A 15,405-nucleotide genomic window follows, 5' to 3' on the forward strand; every position below is an offset into this window, starting at 1 on the left:
GCTCAGTCGTGTCCGACTCATTGCGACCCCATGAATCGCAGCACGCCAGGCCTCCCTGTCTATCACCAACTCCCAGAGTTCACTCAAACTCACATCCATCGAGTTGGTGATGCCATCCAACCATCTCATCCTCTGTCTTCCCCTTCTCCTCCTGCCCCCAATCCCTCCCAGCATCAGAGTCTTTTCCAATGAGTCAACTCTTAGCATGAGGTGGCCAGACAACTGGAGTTTCAGCTTGAGCATCATTCCTTTCAAAGAACACCCAGGGCTGATCTCCTTTAGAATGGACTGGTTGGATCTCCATGCAGACCAAGGGACTCTCAAGTCTTCTCCAACACCACAGTTCAAAAGCATCAATTCTTTGGCGCTCAGCTTTCTTCACAGTCCAACTCTCACATCCATACATGACCACTGGAAAAACCATAGCCTTGAGTAGACGGACCTTTGTTGGCAAAGTAGTGTCTCTGCTTTTCAATATGCTATCTAGGTTGGTCATAATTTTCCTTCCAAGGAGTAAGTGTCTTTTAATTTCATGGGTGCAATCACCATCTGCAGTGATTTTGGAGCCCCCCAAAATAAAGTCTGACACTGTTTCCACTGTTTCCCTATCTATTTCCCATGAAGTAATGGGACCAGATGCCATGATCTTAGTTTTCTGAATGTTGAGCTTTAAGCCAACTTTTTCACTCTCCTGTTTCACTTTCATCAAGAGGCTTTTTAGTTCCTCTTCACTTTCTGCCATAAGGGTGGTGTCATCTGCATATCTGAGGTTATTGATATTTCTCCTGGCAATCTTGATTCCAGCTTGTGCTTCCTCCAGCCCAGCGTTTCTCATGATGCACTCTGCATATAAGTTAAATAAGCAGGGTGACAGTATACAGCCTTGACGTACTCCTTTTCCTATTTGGAACCAGTCTGTTGTTCCATGTCCAGTTCTAACTGTTGCTTCCTGACCTGCATATAGGTTTCTCAAGAGGCAGGTCAGGTGGTCTGGTATTCCCATCTCTTGAAGAATTTTCCAGTTTATTATAAATAAGCTCTTTGTTAACTGTTCAAAATATCCTAAGTATTTTGTTTGTTTTCTGTTTGGAAGCTGATTGACTTAGCTAAAATAAATAAACATATTAAATAATCCTATGTCCTTTTATATAGGTGCATGTACATATAAGTAAAATCATAGGAAAATGTCTGGAAAGATAGCCACCAAACTGTTAATAGGAATTACTTTTGAGGATGGGGAATGCTGATCCAATGAAACTGTAGCTTTATCTTCAACAGCTTAAATTTAAAAAGAATTTACTCAGATTCTACTTATGTAATGGAAAATTAACCTTAAAAATAAAAACATGAAATGAGGACATCGAGCAAAATGAATGGCTTTCAGTCGATTTTGGCTGAGAACCCCATATTATAAGGAATATATTTTCCATTGTGACCCAGTACATCTGTATATATCTATTTATAAAGATACAAACTTGAGACAAAAATTTCATGAAACAACACTTACCCTCACCATGAACAATACATTCTGCTATTTTCTTTTGTAATGTATTTTATTTTTTAAGCTGTCCTAACCCACTGAATTGATATTATTACTCATTGTTAGGTTGGTATGCTATGCTAAGTCACTTCAGTCGTGTCCGACTCTGCGTGACCCCATAGACGGCAGCCCACCAGGCTCCCCTGTCCCTGGGATTCTCCAGGCAAGAACACTGGAGTGGATTGCCATTGCCTTCTCCAATGCATGAAGGTGAAAAGTGAAAGTGAAGTCGCTCAGTTGTATCCGACCCTCAGCGACCCCATGGACTGCAGCCTTCCAGGCTCCTCCATCCATGGGATTTTCCAGGCAAGAGTACTGGAGTGGGGTGCCATTGCCTTCGCAGCATTGTTAGGTTGCAACCCATTAAACACTGGACTAGATGATCCCTAGGCCTACAGTCCTATGGTTTTTTATCTTCATGAAAGTTGTCTGCTGTCTTACCCTTCCCACCCCCTGAATTCCCTCACTCCTTTGCTCAGCACAATTTTGCACTATCTGTATGTTCTTTATTCATCTGAGTGTCTTCTTGGCTCCCCAGTGAGAGGGAAATCATTTTGAGAGCAGGAACCTGATGATTGAAGATCACACAGAATGGTGTGGGTGAAAATACTAAGTGTGATCGCAATGGTGTGTGTGTTTGTATTTCAAGGGCCTGAAAAACGCTCAGACATTGATGGCCCATGTATTTGAACTGGGCCATGGATCTGGCCTCCCTTAAATGCTGCGGGGTGTTCCTGCCATCAGCACTTAATTCTACCCTACCCCATGCTGCTCCTGAGAGGAGGGCGTACATAGTTTTAGAAATTTTCAACCAAATATTTCAACCCAAGGACAAATGATGTTTTTCAGTTCTGAACAAGGCTTTGCCATGGGAAACAATACCCCTTGATTCATTCCAAAAGCGTTGAAAAATCAAAGGTTAAGAAGAGAAACAAATAGGGCAGACCAAAGATGTGTTTGGGAAATATCTTTCAGGAAACAGGAATCTCTGAGGTAAATCGGTCATGGATGGGGGACAGAAAATATTATTCACAAAAGGAATGTAGGCAAATAAAAAGGAATTGCTCTAAGCTGAATTTGCAATTTGTATGTATTTATATGTCGTTTTCCAGTGACTGTGATCCCTGACTACGGTAATTATAAAAAAAAAAAACCAATTTAGTTCTGCTTTGGTTTGCTTTGTTTTGTTTTTGAAATGGAGGAAAGGAAAATATCACTTTGATTTAGACTACTGTTATATCCAATTTTGCTGTAACTATGCAAGTGGTAGATTTGATTTGAAATATTTTCATTCTTGGGTTTCTTGTTGTTTGTTGAAGTTTTTTGTTTGTTTTGTTTTTGTTTTGAGAAATGTTGTTATGTTTACCAAACTTCTCTTGACACAAAAATGAAATGAAGGCCATTCAGATCTAGTTATGAAGGGTAGAAACTGCAGCCTGGGACATGGAGTAAAAAAAAAAATGTTACAGGCTGCTCATCCTTCACTTGGGGCTTCCTAGTGGCCTTGTCATCATCTCCACTCAGCTTATTTTCTCTTTTGGGCAGACTTGAGAGCCAGCTTAGGGCTTCCCGGGTGGCTCAGTGGTAAAGAATCCGCCTGCCAAAGTAGGAGATGCTGGAGACACAGGTTCGATCCCTAAATTGAGAAGATCCCCTTGAGGAAGAAATGAAAACCCACTCCACTGTATTCTTGACTAGAAAACCCCGTGGACAGAGCAGACTAGTGGGCTATAGTCTATTGGGTTGCAAAGAGCTGGACACGACTTGATGACTGAGCACGAGCAGGAGGCCAGCTTAGATCACCAGCTCCCAGGCTGGGAACTGGCACTTTTCATGGAAGAAGTGCAGTCTCGTGTCTAAACTGGCACTTAGTGGGCAGTCTTTGATGAAGGTGAGAATGAGCTGCCCCATAGATTCTGATATTTAAAAAAACTCTTTAATGATTCCTCACTGCCTTCAGGATCAAGTACAAAGGCCTAAGCCCATCCTTCAAGGCCCCGTTTGATGAGGCTTCTGCCTACCTCTCCAGCTTCTTCCTACCACCTTGCCCACCAAACTCTTATATGCCTCTATCTGACCCCTACAGAGTACACTATGGCCTTTTAATGCTTTTCTTTTTTTGGCCATGTTGCATGGCATGAGGGATCTTAGTTCCCTGACCAGGGATCGAGCCTGCACTCCCCATATTGGAAGTGCAGAGTCTTAACCTCTGGACCGGCAGGGAAGTCCCCAGGGGATCTGTTTAAGCCATTAAGACCTTTCAAGGAAGTTACATTGCATTAAGGCTAAAATCTGGCCTCCTTAGCACGTCCTTCAAGTCTGTCCATAATCTGGTCCCTGCTCGCCTCTTTTCCTGCCATCTCCCCTTGCACCACATCTTAGCCAAACTGTCCTCCTTCTTGTTCTTTGAACACAGCCCTTCCACACATGGTAGCCTTTGCAACTGCTATTCCCTCATCCAGGGACACTCTTCCAGGGTTTTCCTTCTCATCATCTTAAGTCTTTGTTAGCTCCCCAACCAGCCAGCCCAGACAAATCTCCCAGTCACCCCTTGTTCCAGCACTGCTTTTTATTCCATCCTCTGAAGTGATTATGTTTGTTTGCTGCCCCTAGAATTTGAGCAGGGAGCATGTCTGTCTTGTTCACCAGCATATTCCATGTGTCTAGCCTGGTGGGCCTGGCATCAAATAGGTGTCATAAAAATCAGTGAGTGAGTGAGTGGATAGAGCCAGTGGTTTTCAAGCTTGAGTAAATATCAGAATCAACTGGAGACTTGTCAAAATACAGATTGCTGGCCCAATCCTCAGCATTCCTGATTTTGTATGTCTGAGGTGAGGCCCAAGAATTGGCCTTTCTCCCAAGTTCCCAGGTGACACTGAACTTGCTGGTCTGCAGACCATACTTTGAGAAATGCTGATACCAGCCCAAGCCAAGTGCTTGAGTTCTGGGTTTACGGATGTTTCATATCCCCATGCCTTCGCTCCCTGTCTTTGTTTTCTTTTTTCCTTTATTCCTCGGGCAAACCTTCACCTCTGCTTCCAGACTCAGGAAGAGCATCACTTCTTCCAGGAGGCCTTCTCCAAATCCTTAGTGCCCAAATCTATATCCTCCAGTACCTGGTCCTTATCTTGTCACAGTGCCTTGAATTATCCCTGGTCTTCCCATACCCCCAGTCCTTCAGGGCTAACTTAGTCATGTTTGTGCTTTGCTGGAAGCTCAGGAGGGTTCCCCCTGCCCTCCATGAGGGCATGTGATGCCTCTGAAAATGAAGTTGGCCCAGACCCCTAGTTGGCAGCTCACTCTCAGGCCTCATTATGCGCTAAATGCTTTGCCCCAAGTCTTCCTCCTCTTGCTCTTTCCTCAGACTAAACTCCACCCTTAATAACAGTGGCTTCTTCTTGGTTTTGTCTCCATGTTTAATTTCTCCACCTGTGCTCAAACCTAAACTCTTCCATTTATTTGGTCGACCTTAATATACTGTCATAACTGTGGAGAGGGCTAGGTTGCTTCCTTGAGGCAGAGCAATGCTAAAATTGGTTCCAGGGCAAAAATAAAAAAAAAAAGAGAGAGAGAGAGAGAGATTTCTTCATGGCTTCTCCAATTTCAATTTTATCTTTCTAAATGCTGCTCTTTGAAGTTACACCCATTTTCCAAAATACTTTGGAGAAACCTCAGTGCTGCCTACTATAAAGCTCAGTTGGAGGGCAAAAGAGTTGGGGGTCCCTGGAGGACCGAGTGCAGGAAGGTCTCAGACTCAGTTTGTCCAGGGGTCTGAGGCATAGTTGTTCTTTGGGAGACACTCACCTTGCCATTGTGTTGGAGCTGCACCCAGCCTCCATAACCGAATCTCTGTGGGGAAAGGGGAGAACAATCAGACTAGAAGACCACAGCAGAGAGGACTGCAAGAAGGCGGAGTCCCTGGGCTAGAGCATCCAAGTGCCATCCTTTCAAACAACTTCCCATTTCCTTCCCCATGACCATGACCACTTATTCCATGTTTATATTCCAATCAGGTTATTTTTTCCTGAAATTTTCAGGAAGAAAATTCTATATCACAGAAGTGCTAGTTTTATTATTTTTTCCTAATGCATGTTACAGCATGTTAAAAATTTGTTTTATTTTTTAAAATTTTAATTCATTTATACATATTAGTTTATTTTTCTGGCCATGTGGTATGCGGGATATTAGTTCCTCAATCAGGGATCAAACCCATGCCTCCTGCAGGAGAAGTGTGGAGTCTTAACCACTGGACCACCAGGGAAGTCCCTGCAATTTCTGAATAAGGATGAACATTAAAAAATATTTGCTTGTGTACCACCTAAAATCCTTTTCAGACCACTAGCAGTACAGGCTGGAAGGACCACTCTTTAGGAAATACCATCTTAGAACATTAACCCTGCTCTTCAAACTGTGGGATGCAATCCATGAGTAGATCATGAAATCAATTCAGTAGTTAATAACCCAGATGTTCTGAAAACATGAAATAGTATGTGTAACAGATGCCACTGCTGTCCTACCCATATTCCTTCCCTGTAGTACTTCTGTGAACACCAGCCCTCTTTCAAGCAAAAGTGCTCACATTTTTTGGACAAGATTTTCCCTTTTGCCATTGTAGCCAACTTTGATTAACCAACCTCTAGAGGATCAGAAAGTGAACACTTTGACTTTTCACTTTCACGCATTGGAGAAGGAAATGGCAACCCACTCCAGTGTTCTTGCCTGGAGAATCCCAGGGACGGGGGAGCCTGGTGGGCTGCCGTCTATGGGGTCGCACAGAGTCGGACACGACTGAAGTGACTTAGCAGCAGCAGCAGAGGATCAGAAATACTAGGAAATTAGTGACCCCTTTCTTGCCTGTCCCCCAGATCCCTCAGTCATGACCGAGGGCATTTGTATATAAACAGCATACACTGTTTTCTCAGCCCCTTGGGCAGGGTGGCTCTGAGGTGAGGCACACATTCTACACTTTGATGGGCTATGTTGCTTTCTCTGTCTCATCTCCCCACTCTACTGGTGTTTCCTGGGATCACCTCCAAAGTAAACTAACTGCATTTAAACCCTTATCTCAAGGTCGGCTTCTTGGAAAACTCAAGCTAAGATAGTAAAACAATGGAATATAATGAAATAGAAGAGAATAAAGAAGGATACAATAGGATAGAATAGGATAAGATAGGATAGGATAGAATGCCTTCTATGCCTATTAGTTTGGAAACTCTTATTTCCATTATGTATATGAATGTTTGTACTGAGTCACAATATGAAATATATTTTTTCTTGGGGGTCATGAATAAAAAAATCTGAAAGACTTCGCCTAAGAACATAGGTATATATGACTCATGTTAACAATAGTTTTTTTTTAAATTTTATTTTATTTTTAAACTTTACAATATTGTATTGGTTTAGCCAAATATTGAAATGAATCCACCACAGGTATACATGTGTTCCCCATCCTGAACCTTCCTCCCTCCTCCCTCCCCATACCATCCCTCTGGGTCGTCCCAGTGCACCAGTCCCAAGCATCCAGTATCGTGCATCAAACCTGGACTGGCGACTCGTTTCATACATGATATTATACATGTTTCAATGTCATTCTCCCAGATCTTCCCACCCTCTCCCTCTCCCTCTCCCACAGAGTCCATAAGACTGTTCTATACATCAGTGTCTCTTTTGCTGTCTCGTATACAGGGTTATTGTTACCATCTTTCTAAATTCCATATATATGCATTAGTATACTGTATTGGTGTTTTTCTTTCTGGCTTACTTCACTCTGTATAATAGGCTCCAGTTTCATCCACCTCATTAGAACTGATTCAAATGAATTCTTTTTAATGGCTGAGTAATACTCCATTGTGTATATGTACCACAGCTTTCTTATCCATTCATCTGCTGATGGGCATCTAGGTTGCTTCCATGTCCTGGCTATTATAAACAGTGCTGCGATGAACATGGGGTACACATGTTTCTTTCCCTTCTGGTTTCCTCAGTGTGTATGCCCAGCAGTGGGATTGCTGGATCATAAGGCAGTTCTATTTCCAGTTTTTTAAGGAATCTCCACACTGTTCTCCATAGTGGCTGTATTAGTTTGCATTCCCACCAACAGTGTAAGAGGGTTCCCTTTTCTCCACACCCTCTCCAGCATTTATTGCTTGTAGACTTTTGGATCGCAGCCATTCTGACTGGCGTGAAATGGTACCTCATAGTGGTTTTGATTTGCATTTCTCTGATAATGAGTGATGTTGAGCATCTTTTCATGTGTTTGTTAGCCATCTGTATGTCTTCTTTGGAGAAATGTCTATTTAGTTCTTTGGCCATTTTTTGACTGGGTCATTTATTTTTCTGGAATTGAGCTGTAGGAGTTGCTTGTATATTTTTGAGATTAGTTGTTTGTCAGTTGCTTCATTTGCTATTATTTTCTCCCATTCTAAAGGCTGTCTTTTCACCTTGCTTATAGTTTCCTTTGTTGTGCAGAAGCTTTTAAGTTTAATTAGGTCCCATTTGTTTATTTTTGCTTTTATTTCCAATATTCTGGGAGGTGGGTCATAGAGGATCCTGCTGTGATGTATGTCAGAGAGTGTTTTGCCTATGTTCTCCTCTAGGAGATTTATAGTTTCTGGTCTTACGTTGAGATCTTTAATCCATTTTGAGTTTATTTTTGTGTATAACAATAGGTTTTAAAATCTCATTCTGTGTGTTCATTCATTCATTCATTTGTCAAACCCTCATGGAGTCCCACCATGACCAGCCTTTCTAGGGCAGAGAAAAAAAAAAAGAAGGGAACACAGTCTTGAGAGGCCAACGCTGGGCTGGGCTGGGCAGATGACTGAAGAGCCTTATCATGTGTGAGACCTGTGGTGCCAGAGTGACACACAAGTTCCCTGGGAGCCTGGAGGAGCATGCTAACACACACCTGGGTCAGGCAGTGTCATGGGAGGGCGCCTGGAAAGGTAATCCGGGATTGGATTGGAGTATAACCTCCAGTGTTCAGTATTTCCATACTCTAAAGCAATGGTTCTAAAAGAGTGAGGTCAGAGGGAGGGCATAGAGGCCAGAGACCATGATGTAAAGGGCTTAGTAAACAGCTCCTGTCAGCAAAAATGGGTAGAGTTAATGAACTCCACAACGACTCCTAGCTTGCTGTGGTTGGATGAGAACAGGTGATGGCAGTTTGGTTCTTATGTCATGGTGCAGGGAGGTTGTGTAGAGGGAGCCAGGGTTTGACAGATCTCTTCCTTCCTGGCTTCCATCTCACCTCCAGACTGAGAGGGGAGGTCTGGGCTTAAAGCACAGAGGCATTCGTGTGTTCCTGAGTCTGTCCCTGGATTCTTCCCCAGTAGACTTCAGATTTGGCCAATTCTCTACCAACTTTATTCTACCTGGGTAGAAGGTCTGTTTTTGAATTTTAGCTCCAAATATTCACATTAGTTCTGGAAATCTACCTGCTGCTTCCCAAGTGACACAGGGGGATCTGGCTTAGTAGGCTGGGCGTGCAAGGGGCCCTGTCTACCTTGGACCCCTTGCATGCCTCCTTCCTGCAGCCAGTTTCTCCTCTGTGGTGCATGCCCACCCTCTTCATGCGTTCGGTCCCCTTGTGTTTTACTTCTCTCTTCCCCTGGATAAAGCTGCCCAGAATGTGTTGGAGGAAGGGCTGGAATGGCCTCAATCAGTTATGCTTTAGAGTAAACTTAAATACACTCTTGAACTGGAAGGTTGCCATTAAAAGCTTACTTTAATGTGAAAGAAAAGATTTTATTTCCTTCTTTCTTTCCTTGCTTTTTCCCCTCCTTCCTCACTCTCTTACTTTTCTTTCATTCCCTGTGGAATGTTAACCCGTTAGTTCACAGGTGAGAGAAACTTTGCATTGGGGAAGGGCAGAGAGGCAGGCAGAGGCAGAATGGAGGGATCTTGTCACACATACAACACTCCTCTTACAAGATCCTTTACTTTCTTGGAGCAACTTACCATCTTGAAGTCACTGTTTTCTTAGGTGTAAAATGAGGCTAATGGGAGTCTTAGTGACATAAGGTTTTATGGGAAGTAACTGAAACAATTCAGAGAAAGCTGTCGACACCAGACCTGGCTTATAGAAGGGGGCTCATCGATGGTAACAGTGATAATGATGGTGACAGCGATAATGACGGTGACAGCGGTGATGGCAGCGGGAGGCAGAGGTGGTGGTGGTAGTCATGGCAGGCATGGCGGTACTGGAGGCTATGACGCAGCAGTGGCGATGGTTGTGGTAGTGAGTTTTCACAGTGGTGGCACCAATGATGATGATGGTGGTGGTGACAGGCAATAATGGCAGTGGGGGTGACGTGGTGGTGACAGCCTGTTCCATTCTGAGGTTTTGAAATAAGGCACACCCTCCACTAAGGAGAGAAAGAAGGAGCCCTTTGTCACTCTGTGTTCCTCCCTTCCCTGTCTTGGAAAGCACTTGGAACACTTTGGAACACTTTATACTTCCCTTGAACTTTACAAAGGCCTAATCTACTTAGGGCAACTTTATCTGTTCCAAATCTGGGCTGCACACAATCCCCCAAGTCTCATCCTAGGTTGAAAGAGGCTAAAATTGAAATTTATGACCTTGGGAGTAGTTTTTGTCAGAGCAAATGACAAGGAGGCATTTACCATCTGAAAATGTTTGACTTTGAACAGTGTCCCATAGGCATTTATGGCCATGACAAATTAAAAAAAAATATTTAAAATTTAAGGAAATTAAGTTCTATATACAAGAATTGTGTTTCTGAAGTGACTAGGTATGAATCAGGGACTGATGAACTGAATGACACTTTTAATGTCTTGGGGACCTCACACTCTTGAGGTGAATAATGAATTTCCAGGTGATGAAACCAGATCTCTATTTTCTCAGAGGAGATGTTTAAAAGTCAAGTTTTGTCTGGGATTTTCTCTCCTAAAAACGTTACGGTGATTGAGTGCAATTGAATCATTACTAATGAAAGCAGATGTAAATATGTAATTTTTAAATAAAGGCCCCCTTAAAATTAAAAGCATCTTTGCAAGCCCTACTGTCAGGCACAGAGTAGGTGGGCAGTAAAGCCTTGCTGAAGGAAAAAGCTGAAATCTTGTTATCCTTCTTGTTGTTACAAATAATATCATTGTGAATCAACCCCACATAACTTTTACACAGGTTTCTTGGGCCAGAGTGTGGTTCCTGATTCATCAGGAACAATTTAATCAAGTGAGCCCTCCTGAATCTGCTCTCTCTCCACCTCGGATTCTACCCATCACCCCCACCAAGGATCTTAACTCTAACTCTGACTACACTCATTATTAGCAAGTGAAAATGAAAAAAGTTCTCAAATCCCAGTCCTTTGTAATCATTGGTTAATCGTCAAGCCAAGCGTTTGATTCTGCTTTTCTATTTCTTCACTGACTAAGGAGGTCAAGGTATTTGAAGCGTGTCTATTAATATTTAACAAGAAAAGGCAGATTTGAAAAGAGATATCAGTTCTTCCAGAGGGGCTTCATCTTCTAAAATGAAACTAGGGCTGGCTTATTTTTTTCATTCTTTATTGGAAAGCTTGAAAAAATGCTAAGAAAAGATCAGAGATTGATGCTCTGAAATAACATTTTACCTACAAAAAACTATTTGAAGACAAAGAAAAGTCTGCTAGAACTGTTGAACTCTATGAACACCAAGGCATATCTGCTATACACTCATGTCACTTTAATATTCATATAGACTGATGATATAGTTGATCATATAGACTGGAAATAGGGAGAGAGAAGGATCCCAGGACGATTTAGATGTATTGATCTCACTCTTCCCAGTTCAAAAATACAGAAACGGTTTTCTGCAAATTGTTTCATGACTAACTTGCCTACATTCCAATGGAAACGCCTACCTCATAACAGATCACCTGCTGTGAGGAAGCCCTCAGTGATTTACGTGACTGTGGGGAATTGGGAAGGGGACTGGTGTCACGGGTGGCCTTGGAGGGGTGGGGCGCAGAGGGAAGCAGGGACATCCCACCCAGCAGTAATGCAGCCCTGGACCAGCTCTCTGAGGGTGGGTGGGTGTGGATGAAGAGCTATGGAGTGGCCGCCACAGCCCCATGAAGCTCTGGGATTCTAGGCTCATTTCTGAGTCTCAGTGACCTCATCTGTCCAGCCAGGTTAATGATAGAAATCCTATCTGCAATTCACAAGATGTTATGTGAATCAAATTACATGTCTCTGTTGCTCTCTGGAAGTGTAAGAGTATTATGATTATTATTATTACCACCACCATCATCATCACATATATCAGTTATCAAAACAAGAAGAGATTCACAGAGGACAGACTTGTAGTTGCCAAGGCAGGGGGTGGGGGGAGGTAGGGAAGGGAAGAATTGGGAGTTTGGGATTAGCAGATGTAAACTGTCATGTACAGGATGGATAAACAACAAGGTCCTACTGTATAGCTCAGGGAACTATATTCAGTATCCTGTGATAGACTATAATGGAAAAGAATATGAAAAAGCATATATATGTATAACTGAGTCACTGTACTGTAGAGAGGAGATTGATGTAATATTGTAAATCAACTATACTTCAGTAACTTTTTAAAAAGTGTATCAGTTATCTGCTTGCAGGCTGTGAGACTGCTAGATAAAATCCTGGTTTATGAGTATAGAATGCCCCATCAAGAGCCAGTGGAACTTGTGTGTGGTGAGCCTACAGCGCATGCATTTGTGGTTATAGCCTCTCCATGCTCTGCATCCTGGAGCTTCCGGAGCAGTTTTGGCAGTGCCTTCAGCACCCGGCATTAGGCGGGACACCTAGATATTTGCAGCTCTTGGTGGCCAGTTCTCTGCTGAAACTGGAGGCAGTCTTCTGATGGGAGGCAAGTCATGGGAGGTGGGGTTATGACATGGGATACTAGGTAGAAAGTTTTCTCCCCTTAGCAAAAAGGAGGTACACTTTTAGGCTACTACAATTGTTCATCACTAACATTGTGAAGCGATGTCTACACTTTAATAATAAAATATAACGAGGACAACAGCATTCAGAACAGCAAGTTCCCATGTAGGCTCCTTTTGGAGGGGTTAGTTCAATAGGGTTGTTATTTAGTCACTAAGTCATGTCCAGCTCTTTTGCAACCCCATGGACTGTAGCCCTCCAGGCTCCTCTGTCCATGGGAGTTCCCAGGTGAGAATACTAGAGTGGGTTGCCATTTCCTTCTCCAGAGGATCTTCCTGACCCAGGCATTGAACCTGTATCTCCTGCATTGGCAAGCAAGTTCTTGACTGCTGAGCCCATAGGGTTGGTTCTTACCATTAACTGCAATAGGAAAACCTTTCAAACATGATTTAGCATCACTTGCGTTTTTTGATCTACAATGTCCACTATCCATCTTACCTAAAATACCAGTGGACAAAGAAACACTTAAGATGACCATTCTCCCAGGAGACAACTATGAGAAGAAAATAGTCTCTTCTGTCTGCACAATGAAACAGTGAAACCACATTTTAATTAGAGTTTGGGGTCATTCACTTTTCCTCACTCGGGATGAAAATAGATGAAACGTTAGGAGTCATCTAAAACTGCTAGAGAAGTCTGAATGGGTAAAATCTGATACTTAGCCTGAGTAAAACTCAAACCAATTTTAAATTTCTTTCATGTTCTCCACTTTCTTTTTTAGTATTCACTTATAAGTTTTTAATGGCAAAAGGAAATTGCCATCTTTTGAGAAACACAGAGAAAAGTCTTGAGAGACATTCACTGTGCAAAGGTTTCATGTCATTTCTGCTAGTTTTTTTTTCTTTATATTCCTACTCTCTAGTTCATAACAAGAATTTACAGCTTAGAAATCAAAAAGGAAAGGTTTTAGACAGTGTTTTAAAATAGATTTAAAAAAATTCTACAAAGCTATCATTTGGTGCTTCCAAAACTTATTTTCAACATCTTGGAAAGGAAATACGTTTTAGAAGTCCTGGGAACCGATCACATTTAGTTTTTAATAGTCTCTTACTTGAAACTGTAACTTTAAATTCTGTAAGTGGCACCTATCTTCCTAGCAGCTGAATATGTGACTTAAATGGAAGCAAAACTGCTTGACTTATATTGTCCAGAAGTTTTAAAGAATGCTTCATTTGAGGGGAAAAAGGATTTTTAAAGAACATTTACTTTTAAAATCAAGTTTCTTTCAAAGTAAATATGAAATCAGTTTAAAAAACTAGGAAATAAGAGCTACCAAATAACTTAAAAACTTCCTAAAGCAGAGAAATTTAACATCTAATTCCCAAAAGAAGACATCATTCTGTAATAGAGGCATTGAGAAACCCTAGAAATAATTCTAGGAGAAGCTTTAGAAATAATTCAGCAAATTAATCACCATTACCTTTTTTAGGTCTGGCCATTCTCTTGGTAAAATATGAGTGTGGATGTCAATCTTCATTGCCACAGGATCAGAGGAGATGCATATAAAGAAAGAAGTTTTGATATGAAGAGGTCTTCATGAAAACCATGGAGTTAATTGATTTACTTAGTCTCTTTACGGCTGCCACACCACTCGGTATGCCTGCTTAACTGGCCTAGATCCACTGGAACTGCCTTCTTAAAGTCCACAGCTCTGTTTGTTTGTCTACTTGGCTTTGGGTCAACAACTCTTTGGTAATCAGGACTCAGGGCACAAAATTAAAAAAAAAAAAAAAAACTACTAAAGCCTGTGAGGTCAAACATACTTACAGGCTGCTTTTGAGTACAGGAGATCTAAAACTGACTAATCTTTGTTTTTGAATATTTTAATTTTTATGAAGATATACATACTTAGAAATCAAGTATCAGAAAGCTTTTAAAGGAAACGAATAGATCCCTGACTCATCTGTTCTTATTCTTGGTTTCATTCCTTAGAAGAAACCAAGTAATGCTTTTGCTTTTTGTACCATAGTTACCTCCAGGTCTTTAAACCATACTTAGCAATTGTCTTGTTCATGATAATCTAGGATGTTGCAAAGTTGTGAAGGAAGTTTCATCTTTACTTTTTTTTAATACCTGATTAGTCAATATTGATATATTTTTATTAACTAAAATCCATAGTTTACATTAGGGTCCAGTCCTTGAGTTGTGTATTATGTGGGATTTTGTTTAGCTTTTTATATTTTATTGGAGTATAGCCAATATAATTTACTTTTAAATCATAGAAAGAACTTCATACTTTGTATATGTAATTTCCTCCATTGCTTTTTTTTCATTTTTTAAAAAAATTTATTTGGTCACACCTTGTAGCATGTGGGATATTAGTTCCCCAACCAGGGATTGAACCCACATCCTTTGCATTGGAAGATGGAGTTTAACCACTGGGCCACCAGAGAAGTCCTCTTTTATATATTCATTCATTCATTTAACAAATTTTTATTGAGAACTACTGTGTGCTGAGGATATAAGGCTGTATGAGAGTTAGAATGATACATACATTGTTATAGGTACTTGTAGAGAGTGTAAGTATTGGGAGAAATAGAGGGTTGTCAGAGCAGTTTGGGGAGGGCTTCCACTTCTCTTTCCTTGATTTGACTCTGCCAATCAAAGAGATCAAGCTCAAGGAGAAGCAGAAATGCCAGTTTAGGAAGGAGTAGAAAAGACCATGTGTTCACTTTCAGGAAGAGGAGGCAAATCTTTCAATATAAAGATTGAAGAGATTATTAATATATTGTACTGGACATTTTCACTTCTTCACCTAAGGATGGGTTTGCAATTTAAAGTGGCTTTAGGAATTTTTATTAGCTAAAAATGAGTGGAAATGTCAAGGAGACTGCCTAGGTTTTCATCCAGAGGGAGGAGAAAGACTACCTCTACCAAGCAGTAGTCTTTCCCAAGCAGAAGGGAAAGTAAGAGATTTAAAATGTCGCATGTGCAATACATCCAGT

General features: G+C 41.5%; 1 protein-coding gene across 4 annotated transcripts in view; it reads right to left on the reverse strand.

Moving 5' to 3' along the window:
- ACMSD (aminocarboxymuconate semialdehyde decarboxylase) overlaps positions 1–14,089 on the reverse strand; it is a 64,461-nt gene extending 50,372 nt beyond the window's left edge. For 3 of the 4 annotated variants that reach the window (XR_009740958.1, XM_061439483.1, XM_061439471.1), the window contains exons 1-2: positions 13,881–14,089; positions 5,345–5,389 (exon numbers count right to left, since the gene is read on the reverse strand). Coding sequence is in view for 3 of the 4 variants with exons in the window: in XM_061439483.1 (XP_061295467.1) it covers positions 5,345–5,389; positions 13,881–13,937 (102 nt within the window). In the remaining variant the exon portion in view is untranslated. The remainder of the gene's footprint in view (positions 1–5,344; positions 5,390–13,880) is intronic. The other variant, XM_061439464.1, reaches the window with a different exon arrangement.
- Between the last annotated feature and the right edge of the window lie 1,316 nt (positions 14,090–15,405).

This window comes from Bos javanicus, chromosome 2 (genome assembly GCF_032452875.1).
Source record: "Bos javanicus breed banteng chromosome 2, ARS-OSU_banteng_1.0, whole genome shotgun sequence".
Lineage (NCBI taxonomy): Eukaryota > Metazoa > Chordata > Mammalia > Artiodactyla > Bovidae > Bos > Bos javanicus.